Below are 26,555 nucleotides of genomic sequence, written 5' to 3' on the forward strand. Positions count from 1 at the left end.
CGGGTTTTGGGTGCATGAGCTCTGATTCAAGGAGCAGTAAGAGTTGATGGTTCTTAAAATCATTGAATGTGGGGAAACATACTGAAAGGTAACGAAGACGATAAGGTGACGTTGGTGACGACTAGCGAGCTATTCAAAGACGACAGATACAACAGTTGTAACAGCATTAAATGATTTGAGGCTTAGCAAGTAGCAATGGACAACAGTATAAACGGTCGAGATTCAGGTTTACAGGAAAGAAGAAATGAAGATATCCTATTAGATATTGTAATGTTAACACTGGAGTGTGGGGTTTTTTGATAAATAATATTGTGATAATTACTGGTACTTTATCCACAAATACTTTTAATTTGCCAAGTTATTAACTATGACCATGTTCTTTGGAAATTAAATTATTCTCATAATTTTCCACTCTCGATACTCGTCTGATATAATTAATAAAAAAGGGGGGTTATTCGCCAGTAAATGAGGTAACGGAATTCGAAAACCGCATTGCGAAGATTTTAATTTTATTTTATATTCAGTATACATGACGGAACAATAAAACTCCTTATTTCTTCTCTCTCGCAAAGTGATTGTAAAATAGTGTTATAATCGTTTGCAAATCATATTATGATGATTTAAAGCTTTTTTTTCTTATTACAGCTGGAGATACGTGGCCACCAAACCAGTCCTATGACAGTAAAATAACTCTTTTTGTGCCAGATATATGCAGGTACGAATGTAAGTTTTTGAACCAATTTTAGATGCAGACAAAAAAAAAAAAAAAAAAAAAAGTGAGAGATCCCGAATTTTAATTTTTACGAATGAAAACCTTAAAAACATTTCATGTATAATATTTGATTAATGCGCTAAGATTTTAGGAAAAATCTGAAGTTAGTTTATTATATTTGAGAAGAATTACTATTTATTAATTGATGAAAATGTATGCGTTGTAATACAAGTTTGCTTTTAATCATTCTGTTATTAGGTAACAAAATAGGTACAAACGTACACGTTTGTTTTTGTAGGTTCTTTCCTCCCATTATGGAAGGACGGAGACACGTAGAGCCACCAAATTTTGAATACACAAAGAGTCCTCCACCCAAACATGACCACATCGAAACCCGAATTTCGAATTTTTGGGTTTATTAACTTTAGGGTTTGAGCAAACTTAATAAAATTTTGATTAACAAACTCAACGATTTAAAACAATATGTTGGCATTTAGTAAAGCGCGAAATATTTATGCTTCAAATTTAATCAAAAACTCAGCATTTTAAAAGAAATGTGTTATCACTACCTGAAATAAAATTTTATTTTAAACGCACCAGTGGGTTGCCATTCAGCAAAGCGTAAGATAATTAATTTTCCTTACTGATTTAAAAGCTATAAACGCAGTTCTTCATGTTTGTTATTACTATTTACTAGCTAAACACATGAAACTACATTAGCTGGACTCTAAAATCATCATGTATTACTTTTTTGTCATAGTAACTACTTTTACTACTGATAAATTTAACATATACATATATTATTTATGTTGTAAAACTCATTCAGGAAGTTCATGCGTAAGATGTTTGTTTCATGAAGTCGGTCATGTTTCCCTATTTCGATAAGTAACGGTTTCGTCATGGTATAGAACATTTTATCCACTTGTTTTAAAAATGCCACCGAAGAGCAGTAAAAGAAACCCTTTAGCTACTCATCAAAAGCGTGAAATTTTTAAAAAGCTCTATCCAGTCATTAGGATTTGTTTGCAAGCAATAGAAGTGAAAAATGTGCAACGCCTTCCCTGGGAATTGAACCGCGGACATCTGGAATTTGCGCCCAGCTTGCAGACCACCACACCACGAAGGCATGCCAAGAAGGCCGGAGAAATACTTTATAGCTCTGCTTATTTAGGATTCAGATTGCAAATAAGTTAAATTTAGAAGTCAGTATTCTAAATGGAATTTCTGATAAATGATATGCTGTTTGAAGTGCAACGTCATTAAAATCGAAGAAATTTAAATACGTCAGCGTGTGGAAAAATCGAAAAAATTATTGATATGATTTAAGCAAGCAAGATCAGCGAACATTACGATTAACGAAAGTATTTTAATTGGAAAAGCTGAGGGAAATTTTAAAGAAACTAGAAATTGAATTTATCTCACCTTATACAGGGTGTACCAGCACAACGGTGACAAACTTTCAGGAGAGATGGAATAAACCTAGACAATGGGAAATCACATAGCAATGCATGGTCGGGAACGCTTTCCTGCCGCGATAGTGATGACACAAAAATCAAGAAAGAAAGGACACGAACGGGGGGGGATTAAACCTTTTTATTATTCGGAGTGCAGCAAAAACAAAGAAAAAACAACATAAAGAGACAACGATAGTCATCAAAATAGCGGCTCGAAATTACGACCCTGAGCGGTGATGCAGGCCTCACATCTCCGGCGCATTGACAAATGAACATTAGCGTGTGCGAACGTTAATACCAGGAGTGTCTCGGACGCCCCACCAGCTGCCACGATGTGTGCAACAAGTTCTTCAGCACTGTTAAAGTGAGTTTCGTAAACCACTGTTTTGAGGTACACCCAGAAGAAGTAATCTAGGCCCTGAGAGATTACTGTGTGAGCTTAGGCATTCAAGATTCTTTGCATTGCTTGTGTTCAACCTTCTTAATAGTTTTGTGGCGTATATTATTTTTACTAATAGTTATTTTAATTTGTTAGCCTTTTCTTATTTTTCTGATTTCCCTTGCGTTTCCTCGCCAGGATGAAAATGAGTTAGGGTGAAGGAGAGAGTATTAAGCTGAGGTAGCGATAAGGTTAGTCAAAGCGTGTTATCGCTGTTGAGTGCGCACGTTTCTATTGCTACCAGCTGTATGAATTTTTGATCTCGGCTTCGCATTTTTGCCACCGAAATTAGTATCTCGTCAATGTAGGTTTCTGAGTCAATTTTTAATCTCGGCTTCGCATTTTTGCCGCCGAAATTAGTATCTCGCCAGTGTAGGTTTATGAGCCAACCTGGGATAAATTAAATTTTGCTCTCTGTCATACTGAAAACAGTTATACGAGTATTTTCTCGTGAAATGTTCCAAAACTGTAAAGTGTTTCTGGAAAAACAAATTTCGTCAATCTCTCATCGGTTCTATATGGATTTGATCCATTACGAACCCGTACGCAAGTAATACGTTTTAGCGAGAGAAATAGGGTTGAATGCCGGTGACTAAAGCGATGGAGGAGCCACTAAGACAGTTGGTGACAGCCTTTGCTGCATTTCAATAAAACGATAGAAGAGGCCGTCAAGTCTTTTCAAAAAAGATCCAATCTGTCCAAGAGAAAGTGGAAGGAGCCGTCAGGTCAGTTCAAGAACAGATGAAAATGGGCAAAAGAAAATATGGAGGGGACCAGTCAAGACAGTTTAAGAAGAGATGAAAACGTGCCAAGCAAAAATGGAAGGGGCTGTTACGTCAGTTCTGGAGAAGATGGAAGAGGCCGTCAAGTCACTGAAATTGAAGTAGGTCAACAGGAAATAAAAAAAATGCTATCATAATAAAAAAAATTCGAGGGTATGGAAGGCAGAATAGACGCAGCTGGAAATAAAGTTGAATAAATCGAAGAAAGGGTTTTTTCTGTCGAACACCAAATCAATGACAGAGTTTCTGCTATCTCGAAGAAAGTTTACGGCTTGAAGAAATCCATAATGACAGCTGGAAATAATTTTTATAGCTTCATATTCCTACCTATATTTTCTCTACCTTCTCTAAAACTACCTACGTATGACGCTTCTATGAGAGTAAACGCAGCGGACATCCTTCAAACTCTACCTGAAAACCAGAGGCTAGACTTTGAAGCTCCATGCAGCACTTCGGAGTTGCGTTTTGGCGAGAAGTTTTTAAACGTCTACAGCAGGCCTCAGTTACAATCTCGGCAACAAGTGGCCAAAGAAAACACTGTAAAAGCTCACCACGGATGCTGAAAGGCTGTCCCATCTCACCTTTTCGAACTGCCCAACAGAAATAAGGAAAATCTTGTCTCTGCAGTATTTCATCGATGGCATCCGGGATCCTATGATACAGAAAGGCTTGCGAATGTCGGGTTTTAAGGATCCAAAAAGGCCTTTACTGTACGCCATTTAATTTGAGGCCGATGAATAAGCAACCCATAGAGACCGCAACCCAATCAGAGCTTTTCATGTCCTGGAGCCAATGGATCAAATGACTGCTCGTCCAGACAATTTAACCAGGCAGGACAGTGAGTATTGAGGTGAAATATCAGTGGCAACAAAGCTGGAATGCGTTGGTGAAGGTTGCGTACAAAACGACTGCAAAACACACCAAGACACGGGAACTATGACCGTTACCAACAAGGAGGAGGGAAAATTATTAACTTCTCCTTCATAGGACGGAGGTTGCCAAATACTACTAAGAAGACCCATTTTAAAGCGCTTCAAATTTCTGCAGCATGTGGCGTCATTAATGGACTTTTCATCATACGACACATAATAGGAGTTCCTTGCAAAATGACCATCGACACAGGAGCCAATGTTGCCGTCTTCCGAAATGATCTGGCTCAACGATTGTAGGTAAACTCATCTAGACTCCGCCCTGAGTTACCCTTCAGACTGTGTCTGGTCATAAAATCGGCATTAATGGAAAGCATTAAGGCACGTGGCTTAGATATTGCAGACCTCCGCATACTCGGATTAGACGTTTTAAAGAAATACAATTTTTCCTTGAACTTCAAAAATAATAAACTGCATTCTGCCTTTAAGGCCATAACACTGTTCGAAAATAAGGATAAAGGAGTTAAATCAGTCCACGAAATAATAGCCCAACACGACATCATGCATCTAGCAAGAACAAAATTAGATCAAGAACAAGAAAATGTTAAGTCCTTACAACCGACAACTCCATGTTGCTAAAACAATCAACTTTATTAACACGTTTTATTCACAAAAACACAGAACCTATTACACGATATTCGAACCTTTTTGAACAGATGGTAAAAAGGAATGCGCTTTCAGCTATCATTGCGAAATAATGTGACATCAGCTGCCCAGGTGAACTAAATTTCATGGAAACAGGAACAGATACACAGTCCTGTTAGCCCCATCCTGGGTAGAGTAGTGCTGTGAACGGGACATGACTTTTTGTAATAGCACTTCATAAGTGGGAATTTGGGTAGAAGACTCAGTATTAGAGTTCATAAAGTCGGTTAGTAGAGTTTAGAAGTCTGTAGCAGGGTAGAAAGTTGTGAAGTTGGATGGATCTAGTGGAAACGATGTAGCAGTTTTTAGCATAGCTGATGACAGTGTTAGAGTGTGAAGAAATGCTGTGTCAGACTCTGTAGTCGAAGCTAAAATGGGCGAATCTAGGCTTGAGGTGCAGTTCTTTCGTGCATGGGCATGGCTGGAGGATAGGAGTAACACGAATGGCTGAAAGAGAAGTACAGTTTGTAATATACTTTTCGAGGAGATGGCCGAATGCAGTGGGGAGGGGGATAAATTTAGAGATAAATTTAAAATTAAGTCTTTTTTATATTATTAAATTCGTATAAATAATTAAGAAATAAATATCAAAATGAGCGTTAAGAAATTGTTACGTTATATGCATTATTACGGCTTCTGGTCTCTTACGATTATTAGGATATGTATAATTATAATCCATAAGTGAAATGAATTTATTATCAACCTTGATAATATTTCTGTAAAATGTATAAGGTATTTTTCCCCCCTTCTTGGCATGCCTTCGTGGTGTGGTGGTCTGCACACCGGGCTCGTATTCCACAGGTCCGTGGTTCAATTCCCGGCGAAGGCTTTTCATCTTTCCTGTTTCCAAAATACCTAATGTCTCTACAAATCTTTTGGCAATTTTGGCCAGGTGAACAAAGATAAGGTCAATGCGAAGTTCTATATGAATGGCAAGTTTTCTGATAAACCATGTGCGTTTACAAATTTGTTGTAATGTACTGCTTTGTAGTTTCTGTAATTTACATAGATACGTTTTACAGACTTAACACCAGGCGCGACAGGAACAGGTCATAATGGGCAGCAACATGGTCTTATAAATGAGTAATTTATTTTCTAAAGACAGAACGGAGTTTCGAAAATTAAAGGGGTGAATTTAGCTTTAGCATCCCAAAACATAGAATGAATATATGTGATGTGCGGGTCTATGTTAGTCGTTGATCTAATATAACACCAAGCTATTTGAATTGCTTGGCACACTGGATAACTGTATTATGATCCGATCTGTATTGTACCGATATTGAGATGCAGATTCTTTCTCTATGTGAACAGTACAGCTTTAGATTTGTTCACATTGATTTGAATTTTCTATATATTTCTTCAGGACTCCAGCGCTTCGATGTACTTTTGTAGTGACTGTACCACTGTGACCAGAGACGTATTTTGTGTCATGATCGCTGTATTATCTGCGTGCGTTGCTAGTATTGTGTTGGTAGTTTGCTGTATGTCGTTCGCACAAACTGCGTAAAGCTCTGGTCCAAGTAATGAAACCTGAGGGACGGCCGCAAGAATTTGCCGACGAGTGGAATATGTGTTATTATAGCGAACGACAAAGTACTTACTTATTAGACAGGAACTAATGATGTCTGTGACGTAGTCTGGGAATCACAAGACTATGAGTTTATGAGTGCCTCAAAACATACTCTACCGAAGGCCTTTGCGATACGAAGGAAGAGTACTCCAGTTATAGATTTATTGCGAAGTCCACTAGAGATGTATTCTGTGACTCTGTATGCTTGGTGAGTGGTAGAATGATTGCGTCGGAAGCCGTGTTGCTGCAGGATGATGATATTATTCTGGCCCATGAAGCTGTTCATCTGATTCAAGATGACAGCTCCGCCTATTTAGTGAAGAAAGCAAGCTGATAGGCCGGTAAGAGGAACGGTCACGGGGGTCTTTTCTTGGCTTCTGGATTGGTTCGATAATAGCTAATTTCCAACTGGACGGGAAGTACTGCAGTTTTGAAGTGGTGATTGTGAATTTGAAGAGCATCATCGTACTCATTTCTTAGATCATCTTGTTGTTGACAGCATCCAATCCGGGGTTTTTCCGTTTCTTCCTTTTTTTAATGTATCTCAGGACCTCAGAAAATATGACAAGAGGGGTGTTCTTTGTGTTTGTTTTTTGTGCGTAGAGAATTGTGTAAAAATTGTGGTGACACAAAGATCTGTTTGGGAAAATGATATGTTGTTAATTCGAAATGGAGATGCGTAGTTATCAGTAAGTGGACTCAGCATTCACAGCTTCGGCGTGAGCGATTTCATTAGGGCTCTTAAGGGGAGGAATATTAGTGTAGCGTCTTTTGTACGCTAAGGCATTTCTCCCGCCTTCTTAGCATGCCTTCGTAGTCTAGTGGTCAGCACATTGGTAGCGTATTCCAGAGGTCCTTGGTTCGTTTCCCGGCAAGAGCGTTGCTCATTTTTTCACCTCTCCTGCTTCCAAAATACCTAATGTCTCTACAGTACTCTTGTGACAACGATTTTAAGTACCTGGTCCCGTTAGATTGTGGCACCTCGTGCGCTAAGACCGTTTCCCTATGTGTATATAAATTTGTAAATTCATGCATTTATATTGTTGCGTTTTTCTTTCTTCTGACACCAGTTGTTACGTTATTTTCTTCCTTCACGTTCGTACGGGGTTCGTAGATTTGGAGAGAATAACGACGACACTTGATGAAGTATCGAAACACACTTTATTGGCCAGTATTGTTAGGACAGCTTCAAAACATGTTTTACAGTCGTCGATGAACTACTATAAACACGCTGACACGATCAGCGACACAGGTTATCAGGCTATCAAGGTGGAGACAGCTTCACTGCAAAGCACCAGAGTACAGCTCCCGGCTCTGCTTGATCGTTCTCGGAACTTCACGTACTCTCGAGACTCTCCACGCTACAACTCGCGATGCGCTCAACGACACACAGAGCACGGCTCTCGACTCTTCGGTTCAGTCGTTCCCTGAGCTCAACAAGCTCTCTCGACAGTGCACTAACTGCGATACACTAAGAGACTACGACCCACTTGGCACTCGCTGCTCGGCTGTCAACTCGATCGACTCCGCAGGGATTGACTCGCTAGACGAGACACCAACTCGATATTAACTAACTCGCACTCCAGACGAGGCACTCTGACTCGCTCTGTCGATGAAGCAAACACTCGAAACTAACTCACTCTCCGCGTACCAGCAGGGTTTATATAGCTTTCGGCTTGTGTTCGAGAACATTCTGGACTAAACCGGTAAGAATACGTTCCAGAAGGTTCTTCTACATCCATGGGATATAGCCAATTTTATCACCAAATGTCGCCGAATGGGCGATTTCTCTCCAAATGTTCGTTTCTGGGCATGTCGATATTTGATTATCATGTGTCAGCTCATTGTGTATCTCGAAGGCATTTTGAGGTTATTGTGACTTGCTCACTTCTAAATAATTGAATATTAAACTTTTTTTTGTTTTGTTTTGCAATTTGGGGTGAAATGGCCATCGAAATAGTAACAGAAGAGCATATCCGGCATTGTATGCTTTTTGAGTTTCGCAAGTAAAGCAACAGTTGCGACCAAAAACACTTGCGATGTTTATCCACGTGCATTAGACATTCATAAATGTCAAAGATGGTTTTCCAAGTTCAAATCCGGTAGTTTGATCTCTCTGACTTCCATCGATCAGGAAGACCAACAACATTCGACAACGACATGGAAGCAAATCCATGTCAAACAATCGAGGACCTGTCAAACACCCTTAACCAACCTTGGTCGACCATCCAAGAGCATTTAAAGCAGATCGGAAAAATAAGAAGAGCCGGTGTTTGGGTCCCCCCCCCCATAATCTGTCGGAAGAAAACAAAGCCAACCGATCCATCACATGCAACGAATTGCTTCAATGGCACCATACAGAACCTTTTACTTTGATTACTGGAGACAAAAAATGGGTCTATATGACAATCCACAACGCAAAAGGCAGTTTTAATAGGGTTTACAAAGTGTTTACATCCCCAAAAGTCGCTTCAGTGTGTTTGGTGGAGTATTCGCGGAATTGTTCCTTTTGAATTGCTGAAACCTGGACAAACTGTTAATGCAGACCTTTTATTGTGAACAACTGGATCGAGTGAACCAATCTTTAATCGAAAAATATCCGGCGATTGTCAACAGAAAAGGCGTCATTCTGCAACACGACAATGCAAGACCGCACTGTGCAAGACGAACACTGGAAATAGTTAATGAATTCAGATGGGAGGTACTGCCTCACCCACCATACTGGCTCGACATCGCACCCTCGAATTTCCATTTATTCCAATCCCTACAACATTTTCTTAGTGGCAAAAAATATGAAAATTTGAATGATGTCCTAAATGCCATCTCGAGATATTTTACTCAAAAACCAATTGATCTTTATCGGAACTGAAAATCTGCACATTAGATGGCAAAAGGTTGTTGATAACGAGAGTGATTATATGATTGATTAAAAATAAAAATTTGTTAAAAATTTATTCGTTTGAATTGAATGTAAGAAAGCGGCATTACCTTCCGGTCCCTCTATTAGTAATAACTACTGATCTGTCATACTGAGAAGAGCTGTAAGAGCACTTTCGTGTAAAAAGTTCCTGAACTGTAAAATGTTTTTGAAAAAATTAATTTTATCAATCTTTCATCGGTTCTGTGCACATTCAATCCACTGCGAACCCGTAAGCACGTAACAGTGATATATGTAAGTATGCACGTATGCATATAGACAGTTATTTGTACATTTATCTCTCTTACAAAAATAGCCCTAGTTTCATAATTCATTAATTTTATTATTTTCCCGTTTTATTTATTCATTTTATCATTTTGAGCTTATAAATGAAGATATCTAGCTTTAACACTTCAAATAATCTTAACATCTATTTTATTCTGGAAATTATTAAATACTTTTTCTTAGTGTCCTTTGATATCGCAGGTTAAGATCATATTAAGTGTTAATTGCGTAGAGATAAGCAAAGCAAAGGCTTTAAACCGCAAGAAATATCTTTTGTTATCAGTAAGTGCTAAATAAAGGAAAATTAAGCAGGCCTGTTTCTTATATTGCTAGTAAAATTAACTTGAGATTTAATTCGTCTATCATTTATTTTACTAATTTGTTCTCTCTTAATGCAGTTAAATATATGTTTATTGTCTTGTTTTAACTGCTTTGGTTACTAAGCATTTATTCTCATCTCAATAAATTTTAAATTTCATTACTTTCTTTGCATTTTGTAGATCACTCTCGTTTAGCTTCTTGAAAGAAACAAAGATAAAGAACATAAGGGTTTTTAGGTACTGGGCAGATGATACTCAGCTGGACAATGGAAAATATAACGCAAATCATAAATGTTTTTGCCCTGAAGGTATTTGCCTTCCGGCTGGAGCTGTCAATGTCAGCTCATGCAAATTTGGTATGATTTTTTTTATACTAAAGCTACTGATTTTGGTAAAATACACTGAAACCTTTTATTTGTTAAGAATGAGAGATTGAAATAATAATAATAATAATGATTTTAACGAATCTCTAGTTACCAGTATAGATACTTAAAAGTATAATAGCTACAATTACTAATTATAGAAGTTGTAGCATAGATACTAGTTACAGTATATATACTATTAAAATAATAAAAAACAAGATGACATATTTCTTGATATAAGTTTCTGAGCGAAATTTTAAACGCTTATTATAAGTAACTATTATGTTGATCGAAAAGTAATGAAGGATTTTAGCTTTCCGAAATTCAAATGCATTGATAAATACAAAAAAGATTCTACTATCGAATTTTTTACAAATGATTGTAATCTTGATAGTGTACCCTTTCTTTTAGAACTCCACTGAATTAACATTTCGTTAGTTATTCATATGTAAATGATGTCTACGCTTTCCATATCATGCATTAAACGTTTCGCCTGCTTAGGAATAAGACAGAAGCCAAGATGAAAATTTTTCAGTATGTGGAGGGACTGTTAGCATATGTTACTGCCAAGGAAGGTTAGAGAATTTCCTAAAGTCGAAATTTTTAGTTCAAGTCTTGAAGTTGGAGACCGAGAACGGCGGAAAATGATGAATTGAAGAAATTGTTAGAATAAAACCCATGTGTCACGAGTAAAGTAATGATGGAGAAATTCACAGTATACTAAAAATGAATCACTGAGATCACTAAGAAGTTCACTGAAGATGGATCAATAGGATTGTATACTAAAGATGGATCCCCCTCTTTTATGGGATCGGATCAGAACTGTTCGTTCACTGAAAAGAAGCGGTTCCTTTTTATGACTTACCGTTCACCAACAATAACCTTGATAAAAAAGATCCAGAACGACAGGTGAATCAAGAGCGGTTAACGAGGATGAAGCGAAGAGCGGAAAGAATCGAATGAGCAGTGGAATTGAGACCGGTTAGCGAGGTTGGAGTGAAGAGCGAAAAGAACTGAGCTAGCCGTGGGATCTTAAAAATCGACTCCGTCAAACACGAACTCCGTGAAATGATTTCTTTACAGTATTTTTTAAATTCCCTAAAACTTCTTTTGGTATTTACGCATTATCCTGTCGGCCGTTAGCGGAAACTTCGGCAATGGTCGCCAATCGCCATTCGTTACATAGAAATTCTAAGGGACACGGTTATCCATAACTGGCGTTAAATCATGATACTTGGCCAGCCGACGGGATAATACATAAGTTCCCTTCCTGTCTACACATAATTAACAATAAACTTCTAGAATCAAAATTTTCAAAAATTTCGGAAATGATGAAAATTAAACTCACATACAACAGAGGATAAATATTATTTTTTGCCGAAAATGGGAAATTGTCACGCTTCCAATTTCCTGCTGCTCTTTTTTCAGTAATCAAGGCCTTTGCTCGCTCAGGAAAATGAATCAGTTGGTAAACAAATAGTAGATCTTTATTTCTGTCAATCTTCTAGTAAGAGCTATCTGTGAACTGTCAAAGAGCTACAGCTCTATTTCTAGGGTATTTTCTCCTTCTTTTCCGCATGCTTTGAGGTATAATTGGAAGCATATTCGATGCGCGTATCTTAGAGGTCCAAGTTTTGAGTCCCGGCGAGGGCACTGCCCGTTTTTTGCCCCCTCACCGCTTCAAAAAACGTAATGATTCCACAAGTAGCGCTCGAACTTAAAAAGGTGGTGGACGATAATTCGTCATCACCAGGATTCGGCGATTGTGTTCCCTCATTCTCAGTCTCCCTTTAAATAGGGGATTATATAAGTTATTTTCTTCTTCCTTTCCGCATGCTGAAAGCATACTCCTCGCGCATTCGAGAGGTCCAAGTGTCAAATCCCGGCGAGGGCACTGCATATTTTTCACATCACCTGCTTCAAAATAACGTAATGACTCTACAGTGGCGCCCGAACTAAAAGGTACTGGACGTTAATTTGTCACCACAAGGATTTGGCGACTGGGTCTCTGGCTCTCTTGATCTTCCGTTGAATTGGTTCCTCTTCCGACGTCCTTTCTTAGCGTATATTTCGCCTTGGTTGACCAGTCATTTTCCCATCATTACAGTTTTCTGTTGGCTTTCTTTAACGAAACTTTCTTTTCGCTGTCCTATCTGTCATTGTTTCGCACTCAGATGATTTTCATACCTCAAGGATCTTTGAACTTTTCCTTGAATCTTGGATATATTAATCAAAATATAAAAATAATTCTTAATATATCAAAATAGTTCTTCAAAAAGACGATTGAAAATTTGCCCCAGACATGAGCAGAAGTCATAGAAAATTATAAATATTTTATTAATAATTAAATTCATGCGACCAATGTTTTTCCCATTTAAGTTGTCTATCTTGAATCTGCGTTATATTTTCACCAACCTAAGCACAATAATAAAAATTTTAAATGAGTTCGCATTTTTAAAATTAATTACAATAAAATACTCGATCTCTATCTTTCTTGTGAGGAACATTTCTCTAGAGAACTTTTTAAGGAGTTGCTTTACCCAAGGAAGGAATGAAAGTACCATTATTAGCCGATTTTCTCATCGGAAATTTCATTCCGGATGAAATTTGCACGTAAGCACTGGGCCACTGGTCGACCAAGTAAGTACATAAATATTTTAGTTCCCTATAGAACATCCGTTTCTTCTGTAGAATGTTCAAAGGAATTATGCTTTTTCTCAATTACTTTTATGGAATTGAATTTTATTAGAAATATTTAAAAATTAACAATAATAGGTTGTTTGCATATGGTGCTAAATGTTTTATTGTGAGTATGCCGTGAATACAAGTCCGTTTTCATCGGAACAATCCTCCAACCGAGTAGCTTTCCTAAGGCAGTTGTAATGACTATCCTAGACAGAACGATTTATTAATATTATTTTAATGCTTAGAGAAATATTAACAATACTGATAACATTGTAAGATTCTAACCTGTGTACTTTTAAGTTACAGTTAAAATTGAAGAATCTTAAGAACTGATAAACGAGTAATCCCTTGAGTGCGTCAGACAGAGAACAAAACGTACGAAGCCTCCACTCGGGCCTTAACTCAAGAACTAAGAAATTAAGCTTAACTAATCTTAACTAAAAAGATACAGCCGAAGCTATCAAAATTCTAACAAAGTTGGCCCCTTAACGCTAAATAATGACGAAGCTATCAAGGGCCTAAAGTACGGTCTAGCGTAATAATAGTTTAAGAGAGAGCAGCCTAAAAAGGCGAACGTGAGCTACTCAGAATCACTGGTTCTCTCTTACGAAGTCAGTAGAACTTCCACAGTTAAATACTCCTCATTTTCATTCTAAAAATACGTTCTGGCCGGAAGTTTTAAGCTTGAAATTAAGAAAAGATAGGAAACTTTAACTCAAAATTTAACTATTAGATAAATTAATATAATCCTTACAACATTACATTAAATTTTCATTCAATAAAATAAATTATAGAGCAAATAAAAGTTTGCCATGTAAGAAATTAAATTTTTTTAATTAAATTCTCTCCTTTCAGATGCTCCAGCTGTTGTTTCCTATCCACATTTCCTATTTGCGGATTCAATTTATAGCCAAGGTGTCATTGGCATGAGACCGGATCCTAAAAAGCACCGCATGTATATGGATATTGTACCTGTGAGTATAAGATGTTATCAGATTTATCTTTTGTTTTCTAACATCCTCTTTTATTCTATATAAGCATTTATCCGTTGATCGTCAAAATAAGAATTTTGAAAAGGCGATCTTGCAATATTAATATTCCTAGAATACTGCTTGAAAATACAACCGTGATGATAATGCGCACAATTGGCACAAAAGTCTCAGGAAGACATTGATTGCAGATATATATATATTAAGTGATTATATATATAAAGAAAAACATGAATACTCAGCAAATCATTTAATATGAAAGCTATATTAGGTTTGTCATGAAAGATTTCTGAAAATGTCTTGATCTTTCCTGAAGCTCACAAATTATGAATCTCATCTATTGTTTATATGAAGACCTATTTCTGAATAGCCGTACTGTGATTTAGAGAATATGAATCTTTTTTTTTTTTCTATTAACACTTTACATTTTAAACACAGTTTTACATTACAAACTTTCGCGCATGTTATGCTATAAAATTTTAGCTTGCATTACAAATAAAGTAGCATTTTTAATCGAAAATTATAGGATCTGAGAGATATGTTACAATATTCATAATATTATGCTTATTTTTTTATTCAGGAGATGGGAATTCCTTTAGGTGTTGCTGCTAGGATGCAAATAAATATCGTTTTTGAAACAGTACCTCAAATAGCGTAAGTTATTTTTTTTTCTGCTTTTGTAATAGAAATGCTGATGATATGTTTGCAAGCAGAATGCAGAATTTTTACTACTCACACGAATATTGATAGATACTAAATACATATCTTTATCCAGTTTTTATTTATCAGGTAGATCGAAATGGAATGCTGAATCCTGACAAGTTATTTCAAATGCAAAACAAATATTAATGTAGCATAAATTAAATAATGTAGTATCTATCATTTTCAGTGATTTCTGGCCATTCCTGACACTTCATTCTATGTTAATTAATTAGTTATTATGATTCAAGTTTTTACTATAACTTCTCTTTTCTGTTTTCCTCACCAGAATGCAAATTAGGAATTTGTGTATTTAAGGTTAGGGTTTAGAATCTTGAGTATACAGCTTGTCGCAACCGCGTATTGTCGCCAGCTGTGCTTAAATGTTTCCCCGGCTTTAGCACTTTGTAAGCCGATGTGTTAGAATACGCGCCCGTAAAATATCTGAGCCAGCTTATTTTAGTCTATTCTATGTGTAGTCTTATACTACTTTAACAAAGTTTGAATTTGTCTGTTATGTTAACTTAAATATCCACAAGTAGTGAATGTTTCAGCTGTAGCATAAATTGTGCCTCTTCTGTTAACTAGGATTTCTCTTTAGGATTAATAGAATGTTATTTAGTTAATGTTAACTTCTACTAATTAGGATTCCTCTTCTCTTTAGGATTAAATAGAAAGGTTTTTTAACAACCTTCGGCATTTTGTGAGTTGTTTAAGACGTAAAATTCGCTGTTTGTCTAGTAGGATCTGTAGGATGTTTACTCTAGCTTTCAGTTAAAAAGCGACTTACATCTGACAAAACTATGACCAAGAAGATCGTGAACTATGCTGCAAGGTAACGCCAATTTTAATCTGCCCTCTCTCAAAGATACCAAGTTCCAGGAAATCCGCTGGAAGACTTCGGCAGAACTGCCCTTTCCAACTTCCCTGTATAAAACTACTCTTTCCAAAACACTCCCTGTGGTGAAAGCTAGGTTGATGTTAGAATCGAAGCATTATAGTACATATCGGACTAAAGTAGAGGAGTCAACAGACTTTATTCTAAGAAACATATAAAAGGTAAATTCGTTGAATGGAAAAATACCCGATGCAGAAGTCATTCGGATAATATGATCCAGTTTGTTGCGGCAGATTCAAGATTATTTGCGTGTGTCAGTCGGCGTGTGTCAGTAAATAGCGTACATAGGGACGCGAGGAAAGATTTGGCGGAAATTTTCGGAAAAGCAAAAGGTAGTTTGCTAATCGGCAAAATCTTTTCATCTGTTGATCTCCGTGACAAATCTCAAAAGAGAAAAAAGGTGAATGATGAAAGGAAACTTTTAAACTAGGTAGGGGTGCTGTGGCTCAGTCAGTTTAGTCAAGCCACAGGGATATAGGAAGCCTTTCACATCCAGTTAAATACTGTACTAATTAAAAATTTTCACTCACAGTTATTCAAATTGTGTTAAGTATTATACCTTCACTTACCTTATTGAACGCAAGAGTGCAAAGTAAAGTTTCGGCAGAAAACGTTTTTAGGTAAATTTTAGGAGGTATAAACTGTTTGATGTGGCAGGAGCTAAGGTTATAGCAAAACAAGAAATACATTGTGAATGCTTAGGCAAAGTGAATTTTAAATGCGCAGGTTAAAAATGAGCACAAGAAAGTGGTTTTTTCGTGATCGAAAACTTACAGGTAAAGGTGATTTGATGTTAGATTTTTTTTAATCTGCTGGCGCATAAATTAATTTTCAGGAAGACAGGATACAGTTAGATGTGAACAAACTGGTTGAAGAAAAACAGGTACCCCGTCTTGATCTTGAATGAATTGAACTAAGTTGGTAAGTTGGAACTAACTGAAGTTTGTAATAAATTTTTCAGACCTTTTTTAAGATACTCTTGGATTGACACATATAATAGATCCCTCGATAAAAGCAGGAAATAACCCCGTAAAACCTACCTCTATGCCAAAGTGATAGAAGAAATCACAGAAAAGTATATTACGGATATGCTGATAAACAAAATTATGATTCACAAAGGTAGTTTCTACGCTAGGCCTATTGTATTATGTTGAAGAAAGTAATCTGTCACCCACCGATTTCAAAGCATGGCAATTTGCTATTTATTACAGAAAACTAAGCAGTATAATAAAATATCCTGTTTTCCTTTTACCAATAATTTATTAACTAAGACCAAAAATTAAATCTTCAAAATACATGATGACGCTAGACGTCATGTCCAGATATTTCCAGATATGTGTAAAATTGGACGGCATGAGAAAAATAGCATTTATTACCAAATCAGAGGTTTACGTCTTCTTCAGAATGCCATTTGCCCTATATGGAGCTCCCACTGCGTTTCAGGCAGCCGTGGATGTAATCCTAAGCTATACATCATAAATCAACTTTTATTTATTTAGATGACATGATAGAGGCAAGTGCGACAATTGGTAAAATCATTCAGGATTTGCACAAAGTTTTTTTGCTTCTCAAAGAAGCAAGTTTGAAAGTTAACGAGCCAATATGTAAATTCGCAGTCAGAAACTTTGTTATTTGGGTGAGACGATATCTGAGCGGGGAATAGAAAAGATAAATTCCAAAATTGCAGCATCAAAAATTGACGAAACAATTGGGACATTTTTGGACTTGTGCTCTTATTATAGAATTATAGAACTCTCATTAATGATTTTGCTCCCATAGCAGAGCCCTTATTAAATTTTAAATGAAAAAAGGCTAGATTCACTATTGTGAACCAAACACGGCTTTTGAAAAACTTAAAGCAATACTAATCCAAGCTACGGTCTTGAAATTTCCTGAAGCATAGGGTAAAATGGACTAAAATCGTCGCAGATTCGCAATAGGACTCATGCTTATGCAAGGTGAACAGCCGGTAGCATATTATAGCAAAACACTTAGTCTAACTCAAAGAAACTATATCGGTACTGTGAAAGTAGCGTTAGCAATCCTGTTTGCCTTGAAAACATTGCAAGTTTATATTGAAAAAGAGCCGGTTTCCATATATGCAGACCATGTGGCCGTTGTACACCTGTATTCGGAGAAGACCTTGTCACCCAAACTCATAAGACGAGCTCTTAAATTGCAAGAATGCAGTTTGATAATCAAACATATACTCTTGAAAGAAAATGTTGTAGCTGATGCCCTATCATGAATTAAAATAGATGATGAGGGAAAAGAATCAAAATGTGCCGCGTTAACTTCTAAAATTTTAGATTCACGATAAACAACTATTTCAGAACTGCAAGTAGATTCGGATTTTAAAAATATCTACGCTTATTTGAAAGATTCCGATCACTTTGCACATCATGATATGAAGTGAATTAAGAACAGGTCTGCAAATTACGAAATCATTGATAACCTTCTGTTCTATGGTAAAACAAATAACGATAATGAATTAAGACCGATTATCCGAGTTTAAGTATTTTACATGAATTGCATCATTCACCTTTATCAGAGCATTTCGGAATAAGAAAAGGAGTGAAACAAAGAAGGGAAGCTGTTTATTTTCCACAACTATAAAGATTTGTATTGGAATATGTAACACCCGCCAGTAAAATAACTATATTAATTATAACTCGGACAGTAGTATCTACCTATAAATATTTGGTAACCTGTAATAGAAAAAAAACAAAATTTGTTCATATCCAATATTAGGTAGAGCCTCGACCAGCGGCAGTTATAGCCTGAACCCTTCGGGGCATGTTTTCACAAGGCCTTGTATGACGGTTATTGGTACTTTCTTCCATTTGGATTGGAAAATACATGTAAATTAGTTGACCGATGTTGGACGTTTGTTGCACCGCTTAATTCAGCAATCCGCCTCGTCCTAGACGCTCTTGATAGGGTTCAGGTCTCCAGTCAGATCAGTCTATTCGATTAACCAAACTGTCACCATACCAATTCATGGTGGACTTCGCAACATGAGAGCTGGTGATGTCGTCCTGAAACTACAATAGGCTAAACTCGTAAAACTGCCACAACAAACTGTACACTATCATCCAAAATAATGCAGCAGGCGTCGGCTTGAGCTTACCATGAATTTGGACCAAGAGTCCGATTCCATAACAGGAGAAACATTCCCAGATCATAATTTCACCTCCGCCGAACTTTATTGTTGATATAACGCATTCTAGCAGGAAGCTTTATCAGGACTGCTGCTTCTTCTAATCTGTTTAGGAAACATGTAAGTGTTCTGAAAAGACCAGGGAGTCTACTGGAAACTATGTTCTGTAAGTTGTAGAAGAGATAACAAAGGTGAAAAGGGTTTAACTACCCTTTATTCTCCACAAAAATCACAGGCGCTTCTGCACTTCAGGATACAAAGACCAACAACTTTTGGTCTGAAAGTAAAAATATAAGAACTACTAACTAACTAAATTTAAATAAGAGCTAAACTCGAATACTTTACATAGACTAATAACACTAAGATTGGCCTTTTAGACTTTTACGAATGTAGTACGCAAACTGCGGGAAAACTACGGTACGTCTTCAATATCAAGAGGACCAAACCTCTGGGTGTAAAGGAGGACAGCAACTGACTGAAAACGCGAGTGAAAATTAAATAAGGGGGCGAGAAGGCTCTCTCTCTCTCTTAACATTTCTTGGCGAAAAGCTACAACTTAACTCTTTGAAGACCATAACGCCCCAGACGGCCTTTCATTCAAACGACCACAACCGCACAAAACGGCCGAAATTCCGATGTTGTTTTCTTCCCTCCCCTAAGGTATGCAGTAGCAGGTGCAGTTTACCCCAAATGCATTGTATCAGTTTATTGCAGATAGCCTGCCCTAAAAGAATTTATTTGTGGTTTCTTTATTTGTTAGGAAATAGACAGGATGACATTTGAAATCTTCACTCTTCTTTGTGCGTTAATGGATGGGGAGGGGAGGAAATTACTGTGACTCTCGAAAACCTTTTCGGGCGGTTCGGTATTTTATGCGTACAGGTTAGCGAAAACTTCGGTTTTCAAAGAATTAAATACTTAAGAGTTACAAGCACAATTTGCATAAACACAATGGCGCATTTATTCTGGCCGGAAGTGGAAAATAAGAGAGAACAATAAAGTTTTAAAATAAAATAAACATTAGTAAAACTTAAGATCCTTGCAGCTTTTCTCCAAGCAGATGCCATACCCAGACCCTTCTATCCGAACGCTAGAGGGTAAATATTGATTCGGCGTACCAGAGAACCCATTTCTACTGATTTAAGGTCCACTGTCGACATGCTTTTCACCACATTAATCGAGGAGCGCGATTGGAATAAGGGATCAAAGGATTATGGGCAGCACCACGACTATGATAGCCAAGCAGGTGTGCTTCCTTACGAATGGTATTCGTCGAAACGACACTCCCGGATGCCTGTTAAAACTCCTGGAGTAAGTGGGCATCAGTTGGGCACGAATCTTCCAAATTTCCCTAGATAGCACTCGTCGGATTTTATCTCCCAGTTTCGTAGGTCTGCTGAATCGGGACACATTCCGATAATCACCACTCATCTTACACTTCTGAATCACATAGGCTACTGTGATTTTGGATAATTTAACTCTCTAGGTATACCCCTTAAGGATCGGCCATTTCTGTTATACTTGACAATTACACCTTTCTCGAAATCAGATAACTCTGCACTTCGTAGCACCTCGCATGCGACTAATGCTTGTGTCGTTTCCTACACGACATTTAACGTCAGAGGACGTAACGTATATCAGGACCAGAGATACTAGCAGTTGCTTGGGTGTCCAAATACTGATTGGCAGACTGTCTAGTAGGAACCTCCAGTAGAATATAGCTGTGGAAGATTAGATTGTAACAGGAATCTAGTACAGTATGCCGGATAATTTACTTCGCCGCAAAGTACCTGCTTAACTAAATGAATTGTCAATTAGACTCAACTCATATTGTACCAGTCAAGTACATTCATCTCTTATTCATCATATATTTTTACTAACGTGTCGTAGTCTGATATGTTCATCTCTTTTACTAAACTCAAGGAAAGCATCCATTAAATCTTATGTTTTCAACTTACAGTAGTTTACTCTTTTGGTAGGGTTCAGTACAACGATCCTATGGTCGCGTTGCCCGTCTACTAGATCTTTTGAAGTATTATATTTTTAAGTGAAACAAAAGATATAATAGCAAAATTACATCTACTCCATATGCTCTGATTTGCGAAAAAAAAAAATCAACATTGTACTCTCCATTCCATAGTGGAAGCTCATAGAATTTCAAAACGATTAACGATGTACAAATTGAGTTCCTCGTTTTATTGACCTTGTATTATTTTTTTAATATGTATTTTTCGTGTTATTTATTTGTTTTTATGATATTCATCAAAAAATTATGTATATATTATGATATGATCACTTTGTTCCGCCCCCCTTTATACGATTTTACAACTTTATCAGAATATATTATATTAGTGTACTCCTAAGTCTTCGTATTCAAAACACAATGAATATGCTGTAGAGACCACCTACTTAAGACAACCACTTCTGAATGAGATCAATATTTTAGAATATAATTGAACATTAGAACTGGATCTCACCTGTCTAAGACGATTAACCTCACTAAAGATCAGAAACACCTGTAACACTGTCTGGTGGTTTTATTAAAGATAACTTTCCTTAATACGTAGTTTCCTTTGGTTTAACATTTTAAAGTTTGTGTCAAGATATCCTTGCAATATGTGCTCTTTGTTTTCCTCCAGAAGAATAACTTCAGATCTGTTGATGAATGCAGGCCACTGGAAGGTCACAGCCCGTTGCTAATCATGTACAATGCGAAAAAAAAAATGGGACAGTTCTGTATCTCCCGTTCTACTGGGCCGATTGACAAAATTCAACTTTCGTTTTTCATGTCTCGAAAGCGCGACTTAGGATATGTATTAGATTTATGTATAGCATTGTTCTAATATAGGTATTTTGACACAAAATCGGACTTTTTCTGAAATTTCTGAAAATAGACGTATTTTTTAGCATACTTGCAAAACATTACAGTTTTTTTATTCAAAATGTCCGATGATATACGTGAATTCATATATTGGAGCGTTTCGAAATTTGTTGAAAGCGATAAAACATCAAATGTAGTTTAGACACTTTGCTAAAATTATTTGAAAGTAGGAACGATATAGCTTTTTTTCCGCTCGTGCACAATGCAAAAAGGTATAGCTTTTTTTCCGCTCGTGCACAATGCAAAAAGGTATAGCTTTTTTTCCGCTCGTGCACAATGTAAAAAGGTAAGAACGTGGTGCCTTTTTTCCGCTCCAGCATAATGGAAGGGAACGGAAAATTGGTTGTCACATATTAAGAAGTTCGCCAAGTGAATTATACTTGGCGCAAACTGAAAAAAATTGCGACAACATAAATTTTTGAATTTCTCCTTAAATTTCGCACCAAATTTTATAAAATTTAATATCTAGGCATAATTTGAGTCGTACAATCGAAATATGGAAAACAATTGGTATGTTATTTCAGAAAATGTCCAATTTTTGTGTCAAAATATCTATGTTAGAACAATGCTATATATAAATTTAATATATAGCCTAAGTCGCGCTTTCGAGACATCAGAAACGTAATTTGAATTTTGTCAATCGGCCCAGTAAAACGGGACATATAGAACTGTCCGCCCCCCCCCTTTTTTTTTTTTTTTTTTTTTTTTTTTTGCGCAGTGTACTTGATAATATAGATGCCTGCATTAATACTGTGGCTGTTTCCAACAGTTCATGTACACACAGTCCCGGATCTGGGGGTGGCAAGCCGGGGTCTGCGCTCCGGGCGGCAAATTCAAGCGTGGCGCTGCATCGTATTTGGAACGTTGTGAAATTTTGATACAACATTAGTAGTTTTAAACCCAGGTTTAAAACCTCTTTTAAGAATATTTATAATTAATTACTCGGAAATCATTTAATGGAACAAACAGTTAAAAGTAAGCTAAGTACAGCCGAATATGACTCTAAAGATAAGATCAGAGAGAGGACAATAGAGGGACTCCAGGCGTCACTGACAACGTCAGACGACCCTGCCCTTCTGCCAATCCAACATGTAATTTTATTGCAAAGGTACTCCGTAAACTCCTTTGTCTTTTGTACCTGTAAATGAAGTCTGAGTCCCTCTGTTATCCTCTTTCTCTAGGCGGGGCTATTCAAACGCATAGAGAACGATAGCATAGAGGGTCTTGTTTTCATATCGACACCTCTTGCGAAATAAATGGGGAAGCATTGTAAATTGTAACTCTTTCCTAACACCCAATGCAAATTAACTTTGGACCAATGAAATAATTCAAATTAATGTACGTCGAGAATATACAACAGAAATTAAGTAAGGTGTTTTGGTTTTTTGCAGCTAGTCGGCAACATGTTTTAAAAATGGATTTATTATTTTTATAATTTTTAAAGTTTTTTTTTAGTTTTGGGTTTTTTCTGTTTTCTCATTTTCTTTTAATATGCCTGCTTCCCGTATTCCTCACCATATTAAGTGAGACGGAACCATTTAGTTAGCGGGTGCGTCCGCGACGCGACCGTAAGACTGCTGAGTGTAATAACATCGATTTTTAGCTTTTCTTATTAAGGTAAGTTTTCTTTTTAAGGTAGACCAAGGAGTTTATGGAGTACCTTTGCGATAAAATTACATGTTGTATATTATTTAGGGTAAAAGAAATCATGAGAGCGTCTGGAAAGAACTCTAAGGGGCAGAATATAGAAAAAGAGCAAAAGATAGGACCGAACAGAGAAAACAAATTGCAGCTAAAATGAAAAAAGGCTTCACAGGAAAGACGAACCATCAGACCCTGCCGCAACTTTCGATGGTGCCGAGATTCTAAAGGATATTCATATTTCTTGCAAATTGAATGACCAAGATGAAGAATCTTCATGTATCATCCTCAGACTACATTTTGAGCAACTGAGAGAGCAACCTTCTTCATCGACCTCAAACGAACATCTAGAAGACATGAAATTAGGAGATAAAGTATTTTCTCATTTAAGTGCGTGTAGGCAGCAGAAAGAAGACTTAAAAACTTATGATTTGTCGGACCCAGGTAGTTGGCCAATTACAGAAAAAAAATTAACGACCAGAAACGATCTTTCTTAAGCAGTCAAGCTGTATTATTAGCCGAAAATCATCTAGAAAACGTAGACCTTAGGTCCACTGAACGTGGTGGAAGACATCTGATATCTTCATTGTGGCACAGAACATTAACAAATAATGAAAAGATTAACAGATCTTGGCTTATATATTCTAAACTTAGAAATGCAATTTTTGTACACCCTGTGAGATTTACCAGAAACATGCCACTGCCTCTACATCAGCATTGTGTACTACAGGATTAATTAACTGAAAAAAAGCTTCAGAAAGGTTAATTGAGCACGAAGCATCTGAAATCCACAGAGAGTGCATGATTCGACATTCGAAGTGGAAAATTCGACTACAACAAATGAAACAGTGTCAAGGCATCCATCATGACATTAAGCGACTAATTCACACAGAGAAAGAAAAATGGAGAGAGATCCTACAGGTAGTTATGGATACTGTATTGTATCTTTCAACAAACTGTCTTTCTTTCCGTGGGTGTGATGAAACCCCTAGCAGTCTGTTCACAAAGTGTCCTCGGCCTAGTCAAGGCAATTTTTTGAATTTAATGACTCTGCTAGCCAAACCTAACTCACTTCTTAAGTACCAGTTAGAGCACCTAAAAAAGGGACAAGTATCATATTTAATAAAGATAATTCAAAAGGAAATTACTGATATAATGGCGAAAACAGTTCGCAATAGCATTTTAAATGATATTAAAGAAGCCAAATATTATAAAATAATGTTCGATTGCATTCCAGATGTGTCGCATACAGAATAAATGAGACAGGTGATTCGATACGTAAAACATATGTGTGAAATAAAGGAGAGCTTCATTGATTTCATAGAAGTTGGTGGAAAGACAGGAGAATGCATTTCTCAACATATTGTGGGAAAACTGACTCTTGATGGCTTGGATATTGGATAATGTGGTGGTCAATCTGACGATAACGGATCTAATATGGCCGGTACTTATAACGGAGTACAAGCCAGGATTACATAAATGAATCAGCTGGTCGAATATGTGCAATGTTTGGCTTACTCTTTGAGTCTTGTCGGCGTGCATTCTTCCTCATCTTGCCCCGAAGCCTAAATATTTAGCTTTTTTGTCGAATCCACTATTCGATGGGATATTAAAAAAAGATATACGAAAAGGAAGCAGCCAGACAAGATGGTCGGCAAAATATGTGGCTGTGAGAGCTCTTCTAGCGAATTTTCCAGAAGTCGTAAAATCCTTGAAAGAAATTAATTATCTTTCTCTTGGTGCAGAATCAAAGTAAGCAGGACATCTGCTATATGTTGTAAAAAATTTTGAATTTATTATCAGCCTGATAATAAATTTATCTTTGGGCTAATAGTCTTCGAGAAATCAATCGAATAAATATTGAAATTCAAAAGGAAGATACTGTTCTTGCGCGTTCCATCGCATTAATGGAATGTCTGACCAAAAGTTTGAAAAAAATAAGAGAAATTTCTATGTCATATTGGATAGAAGAATCTAAAGCAACAGCCGAAAAAATTGAGATTGACCCTATTTTGACAAATATACAAATTCTAAATCGCAAAAAGCAATTTGATGAGTTTTACTAGGACGAATCACGAACACTTCATCCTGTTCAGCTATTTTCTAATGCAATGAAAATTGTACTTTATCGAATCTTATCAGAAATTAAAACGAGGGTAAACAGCGCTACTACACTAAATTCAAATTTCGCATTTCTCATTGGTCGTGAAACATTGAATATGTCAACTGAAGAATTGCAAAGGAATGGAACAGATCTTGCACGAAAATATTAGCGAGATCTAAACGCATTTGAGTTCTGCCAGGAACTTGCCGTTTTTAAAAAACAAGCGTAAATGTTATTCGTCGACATAAAAAAGGCTAGAGTTTTTTAATCCCTTGCGACAGATCTACATCTATAATTTTCAGGATGTCTTTTACAATATTTGTATTGCCCTGCAGATTTACTCTATGCTTCCAACTACATCCGCAAGTGAGCGAAGTTTTAGCAAATTAAAACTTAATAAAAACTATTTGAGATTATCCGTGAACCAGGAGCGTTTATCAAGTCATGCAGTTTTGGCAATCGAAAATCAAGCAGTACATCAAGTTAATTATGACGGTGCCATAGATTTATTCGCAGAGCAAAAGGCTGGCAGAGTAAAATTTTAATTCCGTAATATTTTAAGAGCGTTAGGTAAGAAAAATTATTAATGAAATAAGAATTATGAAAAGAAGTACAAATACTAACCTTTTCCTTTCAGCAGTAGTTCAGCAGTAGCAGTCCTTCAGTTCGTATTGCTGTTAAGTATAGCTAATGAAAGTTAGTTACATAATTAATCAGCTCATCGATTGTCCCAACTTATGTTATCTATTGTTTGTAACTAAAGATTATTTTTATTACGCGTGCATATTTGATTGAACGTTAGGACTTACTTATTTAAGTATGTTATTGAAAAAAAAAGGAATTTGATTATTCATTGCATTAGTGATTTGTAAATTGTATATATTAGTTTAAGCTATTATTAGTAATGTGACATTTCTATTTTTCGTACTATGCTGAACTGCTTTAGTATTTAGTACTGAATTACTTTCCATTACTATGGCTAGTTATTGTTGCAAACATTGCAAAACTACATATTTCAAAGGAAACGTAAATTTGATTATTACAGTGCAAAAACAGTCTTTTGTATGAATATGTAAATATTTA

At 36.6% G+C, this 26,555-nt stretch overlaps 1 protein-coding gene across 5 annotated transcripts in view; it reads left to right on the forward strand.

Annotated features, from left to right (window-relative positions):
- The window catches only part of LOC118190051 (scavenger receptor class B member 1-like), a 205,298-nt gene that overhangs the window by 138,632 nt on the left and 40,111 nt on the right, over positions 1-26,555 (forward strand). For all 5 annotated transcript variants that reach the window (XM_085806981.1, XM_085806980.1, XM_085806984.1 and 2 more), the window contains 4 exons: positions 646-715; positions 10,234-10,409; positions 13,956-14,074; positions 14,670-14,743. In XM_085806981.1, coding sequence (XP_085663107.1) covers positions 646-715; positions 10,234-10,409; positions 13,956-14,074; positions 14,670-14,743 — 439 coding nt within the window. The remainder of the gene's footprint in view (positions 1-645; positions 716-10,233; positions 10,410-13,955; positions 14,075-14,669; positions 14,744-26,555) is intronic.

Source organism: Stegodyphus dumicola, chromosome X1 (assembly GCF_044657685.1).
Source record: "Stegodyphus dumicola isolate Sdum_Otavi_A_Nest chromosome X1, ASM4465768v1".
NCBI lineage: Eukaryota > Metazoa > Arthropoda > Arachnida > Araneae > Eresidae > Stegodyphus > Stegodyphus dumicola.